The sequence below is a fragment of the Perna viridis genome, chromosome 12 (assembly GCF_037379345.1).
Source record: "Perna viridis isolate PV_CMFRI_1.1 ecotype Kerala chromosome 12, ASM3737934v1, whole genome shotgun sequence".
NCBI lineage: Eukaryota > Metazoa > Mollusca > Bivalvia > Mytilida > Mytilidae > Perna > Perna viridis.
The window spans coordinates 5,352,707-5,366,668 of record NC_142456.1 but is presented as its reverse complement, the minus strand read 5'-3'; the positions used below and the strand labels follow the sequence as shown (position 1 = coordinate 5,366,668).

The 13,962-nt window shown below is 31.7% G+C and overlaps 1 protein-coding gene across 1 annotated transcript; it reads left to right on the top strand.

Moving 5' to 3' along the window:
* The first annotated feature begins 417 nt into the window (after positions 1–417).
* Positions 418–13,716, top strand: LOC148600960 (potassium voltage-gated channel protein egl-36-like). Its single transcript, XM_088556406.1, has 2 exons — positions 418–1,137; positions 10,926–13,716. Exons 1-2 carry the CDS (start codon positions 661–663, stop codon positions 11,811–11,813), a joined length of 1,365 nt encoding a protein of 454 aa, XP_088412532.1. The 5' UTR covers positions 418–660; the 3' UTR covers positions 11,814–13,716.
* The last annotated feature ends 246 nt before the right edge of the window (positions 13,717–13,962 follow it).

Below are 13,962 nucleotides of genomic sequence, written 5' to 3'. Positions count from 1 at the left end.
CTGTGTACTATGTTTTCTGTTTGTATGTATTCGCTATTCCAATAAATTTAGCGTTTATTATTGATGTAAAGACAATCAGTCGAAATGGAAAATGAAAATGTTTGTTTTCCGGTCATGAATACATTCGATGTATGTTGAAAATCAACATTGAAAATATGTATTAGGTATTAAGATATTCCTTTGCTTGTTCGAATATAACTTGGGACAATGGTTTCTGTTCGTAGGTATTCGTTATTTCAATATATTTAGCTTTTATCATTGATGTGAAAATAATCAGTCAGGATGGATTAAAATGAATATGCTTGATTTCGTTCATTACAAATAAGAACAATTGCACGAATTCATTTGATCTTAAGGAGAAGTCAGCACACAATTTCTTAACATTGTAGGAATGTTGTCAACTAGAATTCAAAACAGTGATACAAATTCAATGAAAGGATAAAACGAAATGAAATAAATGTTACGTGGATGCCATTTTGAAAAGGCTAATATATAAGCACGTATTGGTTTACTCTTTGTTTCCAAAAGTTATAGCATGCATGCCAGGTAATTTCAATATTTAATAAAAAGAAGGAAATACTTTTTTAAAAGTAATTCAACCGTGGTCTTGTGTTTATTTGGTAAGTAATACAGGACAAAAAATCTATACTTCTTATAACTATGGAGCAGGAAAGATTACAATTGAATATCAGAGGTTCAAGGTGTGAAATTTCAGTAGAAACCTTCAATAAATTAAAAAGACTCAGTACTAAAACGGAAGAAATTTTTCTTAAACAACAGAAAGGTGGTCAAGATGAATATTTCATCGACTGCAGTCCTGGAACATTTCACTCGATCCTTAATTTTGTTCAAGGTAGGAGCTTACATTTGCCTTCTAATGCGTGTGTTGGTGAACTGATAGAAGAACTAGAATTTTGGGGCATCAATCAAAGTCAAATTTCCAAATGTTGTTTGAGCAAAGTCATTACTTTTCAAGATGACGAAAAAGCGCTCAAGATACTAGAAAAGGACCAAGAAAAGAAGGTGAATGAGAAAGATAAGCTTATGTGTTTAGTGGATGGAAAACATTCATGGAAGAAGGTGCAAGCAAGAGGTTGGCTAATTTTAGAAGAACCCAGAACCTCACTTACAGCTAAGGTAGGCAGAAGTTCAAATTGTTACTGTTTTTGTATTGTTTGAGTATGGCTAATTTTGGGAAAACAAGTAGCCCACTCACAGCTTAGCTTTTTATTTTGCATGCTTAAGGTTAAACGTTGTGATAAGGAACGTATGATGGTCGATATCATTTACATTTGGAAGTACGCTTCTTAGATCGAACGCTTTCCATCTCCTTTCTCTAAATAATTGATACATCCATACTTTGTATATTGAATAACTTTTGACCTCTCAAACTCACTGAAGCCCTTTTTGAAATTACAAAAACCCTGAAGTGATTGGACAAAATGAGAGATTTCCACGATTTTATATCATTGTAGAATAAATATTGTCCCATAAATTCGCAAATCCTGTTTTCAGCGAGTAATAAATCAGGAAAACGACACAAGTAGGTGTGTTGAGTATAGAATAGTGGTCACAAAATAAATATAAAAACATATTCCCTACTAATTAAGAATGATATAATGAAATGTCCAAAAATAGCACATTTTAATCATAAAAATCAAATTCGTATGTGAATACGATTAAACCAGGCTTGGTTTATGAAGTACAGATGTAGTTGATAGGACAATCTAGAAGATTTTCATAGTTTTTGTTTCAATTTTATCATATATGTATATGTCTTGTTGGTACTTTGATTGATTGCTGACTTTCTACATCATCTGCGGTGACACTTTCATCAATAGTGTGACTTTCCTGATAATATTGTAACAATAGTAAACAAACGTTACTGCAAATTACTTTGACCAAAGTTAAAAAAAAAACATTTATAATCCAATATGATAACTAAAAAAGCAGACAATACCAGCTAATAAATAATGTGTAAGTGGTATAATTTGATGGGTTGTGCAACGGTAAATATTGATTGTAAACTGTAGCTGTATTTATCTAAATAATTGTTTATAGAGAACAAACAATTGTTATATAAGAACGAAAGATACTCAATCCATATACATATAACTACAATTTGAATTATTACATTATATTATCATTTCGAACTTAGCAGGTGTTGAAAAGTAAATACAATTTTTCTTTTAGGAATCAGTTTACGTGACTATTATAACCTATATCATAACAAAGCTGTTCATGAACCAGTTTACTGTCATATTTTAATCAGTACTTAAACTCGTACACGGGCAAATATTTTTCACGTGAAATTCATGTTAATTGAGCTTCACATGAAATTCTCATGATTTTCATGTGAAATTAGCTAAACACGAATTTCATGCCAACATTTCGTGTGAATTTCACGTGAAAGTTCCATTCGTCCGAATTTCACGTGAACTCTGTCACTCAGTTTATTTGCTCAATTCAGGTGAAAATCATGTGAAATAATATTTCCTGTGTAATTAATTTGCAAATTCAAAAATACCACTCTTAGTAATTTTACAAATTTTGGTATACTGTACACGTGCTGCAAGGAGTAACATTTAAACAACATTATAACCAAATAGGTAGAAAGTTAAAGATTCAAAAGTACATTGTAAACACGAGATACTCAAAACCAAATAAATATCGAAAAATGAAGCCAGATTCAACACTGCTAAGTTCTACCAAAATTTATCAAATGAGCTACATTATTATAGTCCCATGTTTATTGCAAGGAACGAAACTATACATATTTTTATATGTTGTTCGAATCATTCGGCCTTCACTCTATCGTCCTTTTTACTCCATTACTCTAATGCGTGATTTCAAAAGATCCATAACATTATGACATTAACTTTGCGAGACATTGGGCAATAACATGATTTAATTGTTTATTTCTCTTTTGGGCAAGATAAGTTATTTTCAATAAACAAACTTGGTACTGTGACGTCATTAACATCGATCGCACCGAAGTACGCAATTCCAATTATTCCAAACTTTGTTTGTTTGTTGGGGTTTAACGTCCGAGCAGCAATATTTCAGCTATATTCAGACGAAATTATTCCAAACAAAATCACGCTTTGATGATGTAACAAATCTTAATTCCACCAAAATCGGACAGGAATTAAATCATATGGGTTGTGTTTAGTGTTTGATCACGTTATGCTTACATAACCAACATAGGGAAAGTTTACACTGTTTCAAAACTCGTTTCGCGGTTCATGATGCGTATATTTCTCAAAAATGGTTATTTCGCATAACTTAGTTAAACATTAGAAACAATCCTTAAATAATCGTAACTAATTTTGCCCTTACTCAACAATCACAGTGTACATTTGTCAAACGTAAAGTCTTATAGTAATTAACAATTTGTGTCCACGTCAAATGTTCAAATTTAGCGGTTGCGTCATTTTAAATAACAAATGGTTTTATGATTGATAACCTCAAAGTGTGACTAGCCGGTTTGCTTTTATAAACGATGCAGGCGTAAAATAAGATAATTATTGAAAATTAACCATTATTTTTTATTACCGTTTAAAGGTTTCATTCGGTTTTTAATTATATTTTTTTCAACAATGAATGGAACTTTGTAATGACCGTTTTCTGTAAATGTACCAAAACGACACTCAATAGCAGATGTGTTTTTGACGTCACAGACGGCGCTGTCCAATGGGATTTGATTATTACCATTTAAAGTGGGTCGTCTAGAATTTGAAAATTGAATTGAATGTGTTTTGTTTTGTTGGTATTTAAGGTAGAGGAAATTGACAATACGCCCAGGAGAGATGACTTTTTCGTTTGTCTGATAACGTAAACTTAACTTTTGTAGTTTTATTGGGATAGTTGGAACACTGCAAATCTGTAGAAAAAATTCTTTCGTGGTTGTGTTTGAAAGAAATATATATATGAGAAACATTTTTATGCATATAATAATTTTACTGTGACTTCAACAGTAAAATATTTTATCGATGTTTACATATACAGCAATGCGCGACATATAGAGACTCTTACACTACAATGAATCCACGAACAAACTGGAAACAAATTGTGATTCTGTAAAACGCATCAAGGGAACGCACTAGCTCGTTCGCACCTCGTCCAGCATTCGTTATGCTTTCGTTCATATTCGTTGTTATTTGCTTAAGAAAGTTTCAATTCGTTCCGAACGTTGAAAATGTTTGTGCAAGCTCACAAAGTCTCGAAGAATACCCGGAAAACGTTAAGTGTTAATTTTAGGTAGTACCATACAGTTTGGTCAATTCTGAAAATTTGCCTCATTTTGTTGTAATAAAGCTGTTTTGATGCAGTCTGCACAGAAATTTCAATTGTTTTGTCATAAAAAGGTACATTTTTTTTTCTAATCCTTGATAAGTGGAGGTTCAACTTTAATAATTAACTACGTGATTATTGTTATAAAACCAGTGGCCATGGTAATATAATGAAAAAAAATATTACTGAGTTTTAGTACAAAATAAGTGGGCCTTTCCATAACTAACAGCCAAATACTATGGTTTATAAAATATCAGGCACTAAGACCAGGGTTGGAGCTGATTACTTTGAAATGTAATCGATGACAGCATGATTACTTGAATTTTCTTGTGTGATCGATTACATTTGATAAAGTAATCATGATTACATTATGATTACATGACTTATAAAGGTAAATAACAACACGTGAGTAGAGGATATGATAGCTGTATATATAAGTGCATGCTTTTATTCATACAACATAGAATTAAGTGGCCTCTGTGTCTCATGTATCATTTCTTATATATAATTCCTTGTCTCTGAAGTTGACTTATAGAAAGAGTCTGGTCTTTTTAGCTTTCAGAACCACTCAAAAGCTTTTTTTTTATTATTATTGAATGTGTTGTTTATCTCAGTGCTTAGTTGTCTATTTTCAAACTTTCACCAATTCAATTCTACTGTACATCAATGTTTCAATTCGTGTAATCATTATGATGTTTTCCTCGTTTGTCCACCCTGGACTTGAGCAACTCGGCGGGTGTTTCTAGAAAAGCTTACCCTACCGGTGCACCTGGTCCATGCTCCCAGTTTTTAGTGTTGCTCCGAGTTGCTCATTCGCTTAGTTACTTTGTATGTATGATTTTAGTTATAAAACGAATTTACCCCATCGATGATTTTGTTTTTGTTTTTTGTTTTTGTTTTTGAAGAAAAAAAAGTAGTTTATACCCGATATTTAGATAGCAATAATTTTCAAGTTGTGTGTTTCAATTTTTACCCCTGTGTTGCCTCTCTGGTGCTTTTGTTTTGTATATCTTTTTCCGTAAGCGACGCAAAACGTTTGGTCGTAGTAAACTGAAAAAAAAAATAACTGACTGGTTATTGCTACAATAGTGACCGTGTATCGAAAATACACCGTCTTCACTTGATCAAAATACAGAGCGCCGATTAATTGATTTCAACTGATAATTATCAATGGTGGGGTAAGGTTTATTTATGTGATCATTGGATTATCTAATCCATCGAAAATATCCGCACTACGAATGTGTTGGTATCTGATGTGCGTATTTGAGCTGGTATATGTACAGTATGTGACTTCTTGGTCATGAACCCAACGAAAGTATACGTGCTTTTACTTTGGAACTTTCTCTATGTGAGTGTAAAATTCGACAAAATTATAAACTTTTGTAGACTCTTATATCTATAAGAACTTTGGTAAAGATTCTCTCATACTGGAAAAGACTAAAATTCTTTATTGATAATGACCTTTTGAAATATGACTTCTAGTCGTTTGGAAATAGCGCCGTAAAGACAATATGTTTGTCGTTATAATAAACGTCGGCTGATATGCGAACTTCAACTTGGCAGTTGGTCTCACGTATAACTTGTATTATGAAGAAGTGATACACTTCGGAGGTCGTATAACGACTGATCAGTTCTATCGATTTTTCTCATTTCATACCACTTGACAGCTTGTGCAATATTATGACGTCATGACGTAACGAATTATTTACGGTAACGTAAAAAAAACATGGCCAACGTCAAAATTTGTGTTTCTGACTAAAGAGTTATTTTGCTATTTCTGACATATAATATATATTCATCTCGAAACAAGTGATGCTAACATTCTTCTTATGGAGATACACAGTTAAGTACAGTTTGCCAATCGCCGGATCAGTTAAACAATTCAAAACGGTAAGAAATGTGGTGACTCTTCATATTTTGTTTGTATATAAAAAAAGGTTTCTCAATAAAACAATATTTCCTTGATAAAGAATTACATAAATAACAATACACTAATGAAGATACTATCATCATTACACAGTAAACAGAATCAGATTATACCCTATAATGTAAAAGTTAGACCATTTTGACTTTTCAGGAAAAACACATCTCAATGGGTCACCATAATTTCTGTTTACACAATATGAGCTTGACCAGGCTATCCTACAAATGACATATATTATAAATAAGTCAACACATTTCAAAAACATGATAACATAACGTTTTTCCTAATCCGTTTCAATACACTATGTTTACATGGTACTTTGTTAAATTCAATGATCTCGCCCTGGTGTGAATATATTTGGCGGGACCTCTCTGTCGGGGCACTGCATTACTGTTGCTAGACTATTACCGGATTATACTCACTTGCAATGGACGAGTGCCACAGGCGGAGCAGGACATGCTTACCGTTTTGGAACACCTGGTTTCTCTCCCTTTTTGTGTAAGTTCATAGTGATTCAGTATTTTTGTGCGACTTCGCGCTTTACTTATCGTCAGTTTTTATGAATATATTGAGTAATGTATCTCATTTGGTTTACTAAAGTATTTATATAGATTGTCTATGTTCCATGTGTTCACGTATAGACTATGCGTTTGGATTTTGACGCATTTCAATTATTTTACAGCTGACGCTTCGGCAATTTTTGGTGATATTGAATGATGCCCTTCCTTTATTTCACCAACATAAACTTGTTTTTTTTGTAATAAATTGATCTACCATCTTGTCTACAAATGTTCTTATGATAGCATTTACTCTGTATAGAACATCTCCAGGTTAAGGAGCCTGTTTACTGCCATAGAAATGAAAGTACATTAATTTTTAATAACTCTATCTCTTTCCATAGTCCCCCCTAACAAAATGGGGTTACAATCATTTTTTTTATCAGCATGATTTAAGCTTAATATTTATTCCCGTTATGAAGCATAAACCTATAAATGCTTTTCGCCTAAGGGATGGTCGAAGTCGACCATGGAGGGATTTTATCTGCATACTGTAATGTTGTTGGGCTAGTATTTCCATTGGGAAGAAAGAAATAAATCAATCAACTTTCATAATTAATGTCGAAAGTCATTGTGCCACCCATCATCATTTACAACTTAAAAATGAATTCTTCCCGTCGCAAGCAAATGTCCGGCGAGCAGATGAATCCAAAACAAATTACAATGAAAGCGATAAAAACGATCGAAATTCAGAAAATAAAAATACGATATATTTGACTATCAATGTGGAACGATGAAAAAACTATTTACGAAAACTCAATTAAAAAAAGATGCACGTTTTACTTATTTTATGATGCCTTTATGCTCCCAGGTTTTAGTGGAGTCCGAGTTGCTCATTTGTTTTTCTATTTTGTATGTATGAGTTAAATTACTTTATGTTCTTTGTTGTGTATATCTGTTTTCCATGTCTGGTCTTTGTTCCTAGAATACATTCTTTTGATTACCGCTATAAACTTGACTCCCTTAATTACTCTTTTATAGAGCATTGATTTAGGTGCACCCATTTCGAACACAAGTTCCTGGTACATTATAATCTGATAGTAAATAGATATCTACTTTGACTACTTTGAAAGTCTTGCAAAAAAATTCGTTTAAAAATAGTTTTCATCTGCTATTTCTCGTAGTAGATACAAGTAAACATTTGCACTTTTTCTAATGAGTTAGAAAGCATTGTATTTGAATGAAGTTTATAAAATAAACATGAAACTAAACTTTAATGTAAATTTCATAAATATTTAAATTTCAATTTCAATTTAGTTTTTGTATGTACTATCATAATTATTTTTCATTCATTGCACTGTCCTTAATACAATAACTGTAAACCGAACAAAACTTGGCGCCTTTGGTTATATTCAATTTTCCAACAAGTTTAAAATTTTCAACATTCGGTTACAATATTTTCGACAATATTCAGTTTGCATTTCATTTTCACGTAAAGAAATGTCTCGTGTTACACAGATGTTATAATAGTTAACACAAAAACTTTAGATTTGTCCAATCAACAATGGGTAATTAATTGTCATGACAACATATTTTTTTTTTGTAAATAAAATGGTTCAGACTAATAGAGACACTATATTTCACGTGTATACTAAATCTGATAGCAGCTGCTATTCTGACTTACTGCTCCACGTTTACCCATGAAATAGGCTTCCGGACCAATGTTCCTAACTGTCCAGTTTCTTGCCTTGATATGACCATTTAAATGGACTTTCCTTTTTTACTATTCAACTGGACTAGAGTTTGCATATCAGTTTGTTATTTTGTTTGTCCCCTTTATTGTAAATAAATATTTCATCAATTGAAAACCTTTAAAGGGCATAAACCCAGAATCAATCAAAATTCCCGTGGAAATAATGCAGAATTGATAGACTGTAGTAATAATTAATAATGTAAAAGATTATCAAATATTTAATTGTTCCTTAGAGTTCCTATTACACGGAGCATTTGTTTTCTGTCATCTTGCAAAATCATACGGACCATCATTCAATCAAATACCAGAGTTTAAATAATGTAAAAATAGTTTGTTCACAATATGTTAAAAGATTTTTTACATAAAAATTTGTTTCGTAAAATTACAAACATAGTACTGTAAAAAGCTCTTTTCAAAGAGAGACAATTGACGGTAACATTATTTTTAAGGATAGTTTATTGGCAGGATGATGTTTTATAGAAATATAAAGGCAGAGTTTTAGTGTTTTTTAATATTACAAGAAAAAGAGTTCGGTGAACCCAAATTTTCTTTTTTGAGATATGGAAGAATGTTAGTTAATTGTTCTTTATATATATAGATTAATAAGAAATCTTATTTACAGTTTTAATAGTACACGAAATAGTGAAAATTCCCAACAGAATCCGTATATAACGTTGTAAAACAATTGCCTGTATTAAGGTTCAATTGCCTCGAAATCAAGTTCGGTAACCTATTTTCTTTTTGATTACAGTTCTGAAGTACGTTCATTTCATGTCATCTTCAGAAAAGTATGAAATTATATCTACTTGAAAGATAAGGTATGATCTACCTTAAAACTACAAGATTAAAAAATGTACTAAGGCAATTGTAGGAAATATAAATCAAATGGTATTTTAAATCAAAGTAGCTGAGCAAACTATTGTATATATTTCTGCTATCAGGAAACAAATATTTAATCTGTTTTATCAGGGCTAATCTCTTATTGTCATAAATATTAAATTTTTCATCATCCCGAATGTCTGTTGTTTCCACTACATTGATTGATTGGATGCCCGTGTTATGTTTGTTTTCAGAAAATAAGCTTTAAGCTCGAGTTGACATGTAAACACATAAGAACCAATTAATAATATATTTAGAGTTTAATGATAAGACGACAATAGATACTGTTTCTTGTAGGACTGTTTTATTACTGATATCATAAGAAATCTAGTCAAAACACACCTAGTGATTTATCTGGTCAGCTGTTAATTGACAGTGATGAAGGTATTTTTTTTCAAAATAGTCACCTTTTATGGTGGTTAATGATATTAATGTCTTATCATTTCTTTCTGCACTATACACAAATTTACTTACAAAAAATAAATTCGGTAAAGCGTCAAATTTTACATGATATACTGCTTGACAAAATTAATCATTAATGATTTGAAGTACGGTATGTCGATAATTTGCTTACCAAGGAAAATAAAAGTTCGGTTACAATGAATTCATGAATTATAATGGTGCTATTTTTTACTGCAACCGTTTTAACCGAGCAAACTGCATAGAACGTATATCTATAATTTTATTCTATCACTGAATGAATGTAAATTTAAGTTATGATGTCGTAAACTATAGATTGTTTTTCGAGTTGCCAGTTTCTCCTGATTTGAATATAAAATGTTGTCTGATTTTAAACGTTACTTAAAATTTGTTTTGTATACATACAATACTAGTACACTGACTTGAAGAAAAACAACTGATACAAAAATTTGGCTAAACCCGTTGAAAATGCTAGGCGCTTGGCCTGTATATTGGTTTTATATCGGTGAACTGTTATTCTTTATAATTTAAGATGTGTGTAGTGGAATCCGGTCGATTATTTACTTTTTGTTTATGATTGCGTTTAATTTCATGGTCTTTCTTGTTGTGTGTGTCTATTTTATTTGTCTGGTCGTTGTTCCTGAATTGTGTTCGTGTAACGGGTGTTTGATATTCAGCCATTGTTGTCTGATTTTCGGACTCTTTATGTATTCATAGCATTGATATTTTTTTCCCAGTGACCCCCACTTTTCTTTTCACAAATTCATGTAACACGCCTTAATTTATCCTAGTTATTTCTGCAGATTGTTTGATAGATAAAACATACTTAGACAAAACCTATGAAAAATCAAGAGAAATTCTTTTTCCGCCAAATTTCAAATGTTTATATCTCATAAACGAGCAAACTGAACCATCATTTATTTTTACTTATATTGTCCTAGTTCAGAAGGTCTTTAAACATTTTATGACCATTTTAAATCCTTGTTTTAAAACAGAGCAGCGAACATCCTTGATAAATGATATTTCTTGTTTCCTTGATATTCATGGTCGCAATTACGAGTGTAAATTAAATTCAGTAATTTCTTAAAAGATACATCTAAGCTTCAATGTCAAGCCATCTATGCACCCAGTTTCCTCAATTTGTTTGATTTTATTTCAGATATATTTCTTCACAAGTGCAGCACTTGTATTGGCGTCAATATTTGGATTAGTTTGTCAAACACATCCGTATTTTAGAAGATCCCTACGAGTTTCCGAATGGCAGGAATACTTTGGAGAAGAATGGGAAGCATACAAAGGGCATTTTGACGGCTCATATATGTCCAATACAACACTCCCTCCACTTCCAAAGATGGTCAGCACAAAGATGGACTTTTTGTATTATATTGAGTATATAACCGTGGCATACTTTACAATTGAATTAGGTATCAGATTAGTGCTGTATCCTTTCGGTTTTAAGTTATTTTTCTTTGATTTTCTGAATTTGGTCGACATTTTCTCTCTTGTCGTAATGTACTCTATCTACTTTGTGAATCTTGCAAATCCAAAGGATAAGTATGAAAACTCTATAGCTGACATTATTCATTGTTTGCAGATCATTCGAATATTTAGATTGTTTCGTCTTGTAAAAAACTTCAGTGGATTTCGAGTTCTCATGTATGCCGTTAAAGCCAGTGCATTTGAAGTCCTGCTAATGTCAATGTTTCTTGTGGTTGCAATGTTGATGTTCGGAGCGTTTGTGTTCTTTTCCGGAGACACAGAATTTCCGAGTATTCCGGATTCGTTTTGGTGGGCAATAGTTACGATGACAACAGTTGGATATGGGGACATGGTACCGCGGATTGGTTTGTCTAAAGTTATAGGTGCCTTTTGTGCAATAACGGGGGTTTGTCTCCTTGCTGTGATTATTCCTATATTTGTGAACAACTTTGTCCTCTTCTATAATTATTCAAAAGTTTGGAAAACACAGTCAAAAACCGATGAAAAGGCATCACAGAATCGAAAACATTCTATTTCAGTTGTAAAGATTCAGCCAGCTGATACCTGATTTGTATTTTAATTTAAAACTCAATACCAATATCTCTTCTTGATTCTCATATTCATAGTTTTTTTAGTATGTCATACGTCTTTTTTACTGTGTCACATGACTTGAGAAGTGTATTAAGTAACACACAGGCTAAGAATAATGCAAAATATGACATGTTTTTAAATGTCAAAGTTTGTTTTTGTTATATGGTCTTGGTAGATTTGAATTACATAGAATATTGCATTATTGTAATTAAGAAGATACTTGTGAAAATGAGACTTAAATACACTAGAAACTATTGGATTTTTGATGTGAATTATCTCCTTAGACCAGACAGATTGGAATGAATAACTATACATTTCGTCATAAAGCAACTTAATAACAAAGACAAACAATGTAGCCTTTCTTTAGATGTATCTTACATTTCAGAATCGGCATGGTTCTGATAAAGACTGCTACTTTTTACTTATTAGTCATAAGGTTTAGTTATGATATGATGAATATTACATTTCAGATTAATGTAGACGTTATATTTAATTTAAATAGGTAGTATTTAATGGTTATTAATTTTTCAACTCACAAATAAAACATATTTTGTTACAAATTATTCCATTCAACAAACAGGAAAAAACCAAATATTTAAAGCAAATCATTTTCATCTAGTGTTTGAACAAATCTCGTTTGAAATTATGTTGGTAGAAGTCGTCATGAATTTCTATATCGACAGCCGCGTTATTATTACCTACTCATTGTGTGTTTAGTACCATTCGATATAAAATTCAGACACTGTTTATGGTAGAGGTGATTCATGGTGTAGAAAAACCCACAGAACAAACAACGGTTTTTCGTTCTTCAGATGCTATGTTTTAGAGAACATAAGCCGGTTTTCTTTTCATATCTGTACTTTTGAGAAAATCATACCTTTATCTCCCACCAAATCAAAGCATATCAAGAACGATAACTCTTGCAGAGTGCAATATTTCATGTACAACATATGTAAAGTTTATATCAAAAGCGCAACAACCAAATGAAAAAAGAAAAAGAAAAAAAAGACTGGTTATGTGGTCTGTATCTGGTTCTAAACAAGAAATAAAACTAAATTCGGTGGGTTTTGACATTCATGAATCACCTTCTGTCTGATTTTTGTAAATACTGCTACTTAATCTGTCTGTATAATCCTATTTAATATGACTTTATTATTGTGAATTCTTCAGTAGTTCTTTAGGTGTAAACATTATCTAATTTGAAAACGAAGTCACAAATGAAGCTATACGTAGGTAGAAATCGGAAAACAATTGACAAAGCACTTTTATAAAAAGAGTAATCAAGGGAACCAACATTCTAGCGGAAATCAAAAGAATGTAATCCAGGGACAAAGACCAGACATGGACAACAGAAAAATACGACAAAGTGCATAAAGTAACAACAATAATACATACAAAGTAACAAAAGTAAATGAGCAACTCGGACTCCACTAAAGTAAACGTACTTTCACAATACTATGTTGTTAATTGTAAGTTCTTCAGCATACCTACTCATAAGTTGTTTTATCGGGGATAATGAAGTTAAAGTGCTAAGAACTCTCTGTTTGTCCGCATTTACATAAAGGGTCAATAACTAAATAATTTGTTTTAAATAAATGGTCTTTCAGGTCATTACTAGTTGTTCTTTTGGATAAAACTGTATTTTATTCAACTAAGTACATGTACAGCAAGAATGGAAATGATTGTTGTAGATAAAATGTTCACACGTGACGTAAACATTTTAATATTTGACTTACGCAGTGGTTTCTGTTAGATACGTCATTGATTCTGATTTTATACCTATATTTATACATTGATCTTTGTCTTATTTGAAGTAAAGAATTTAAGAAATATATATTTATAACATTTAATTTATTTCATTTATATGATTTTCGATTGAATAATTACAAGCTTTGATTCATTCAGGTAGTTGTTTTTTTTTACATTTGAAAGGGTGATATGAGTAATCAAGGGAACCAATATTCTAGCGGAAATCAAAAGAATGGGACAAAGATCAGACATGGAAAACAGATAAAAACAATAAGGAACATAAAGTAACTAAAGTAATACATGCAAAGTGACAAAAATAAATGAGCAACTCGGACTGTACTAAAATCTGGGAGCATGGACCAGGTGCACCGGTAGAA

Coding starts and splice junctions, on each gene's coding strand:
- LOC148600960 (XM_088556406.1), top strand. CDS start 661: ATGGAGCAGGAAAGATTACAATTGAATATCAGAGGTTCAAGGTGTGAA. Junction 1,138..10,925: donor GAACCTCACTTACAGCTAAG/GTAGGCAGAAGT, acceptor ATTTTATTTCAG/ATATATTTCTTCACAAGTGC.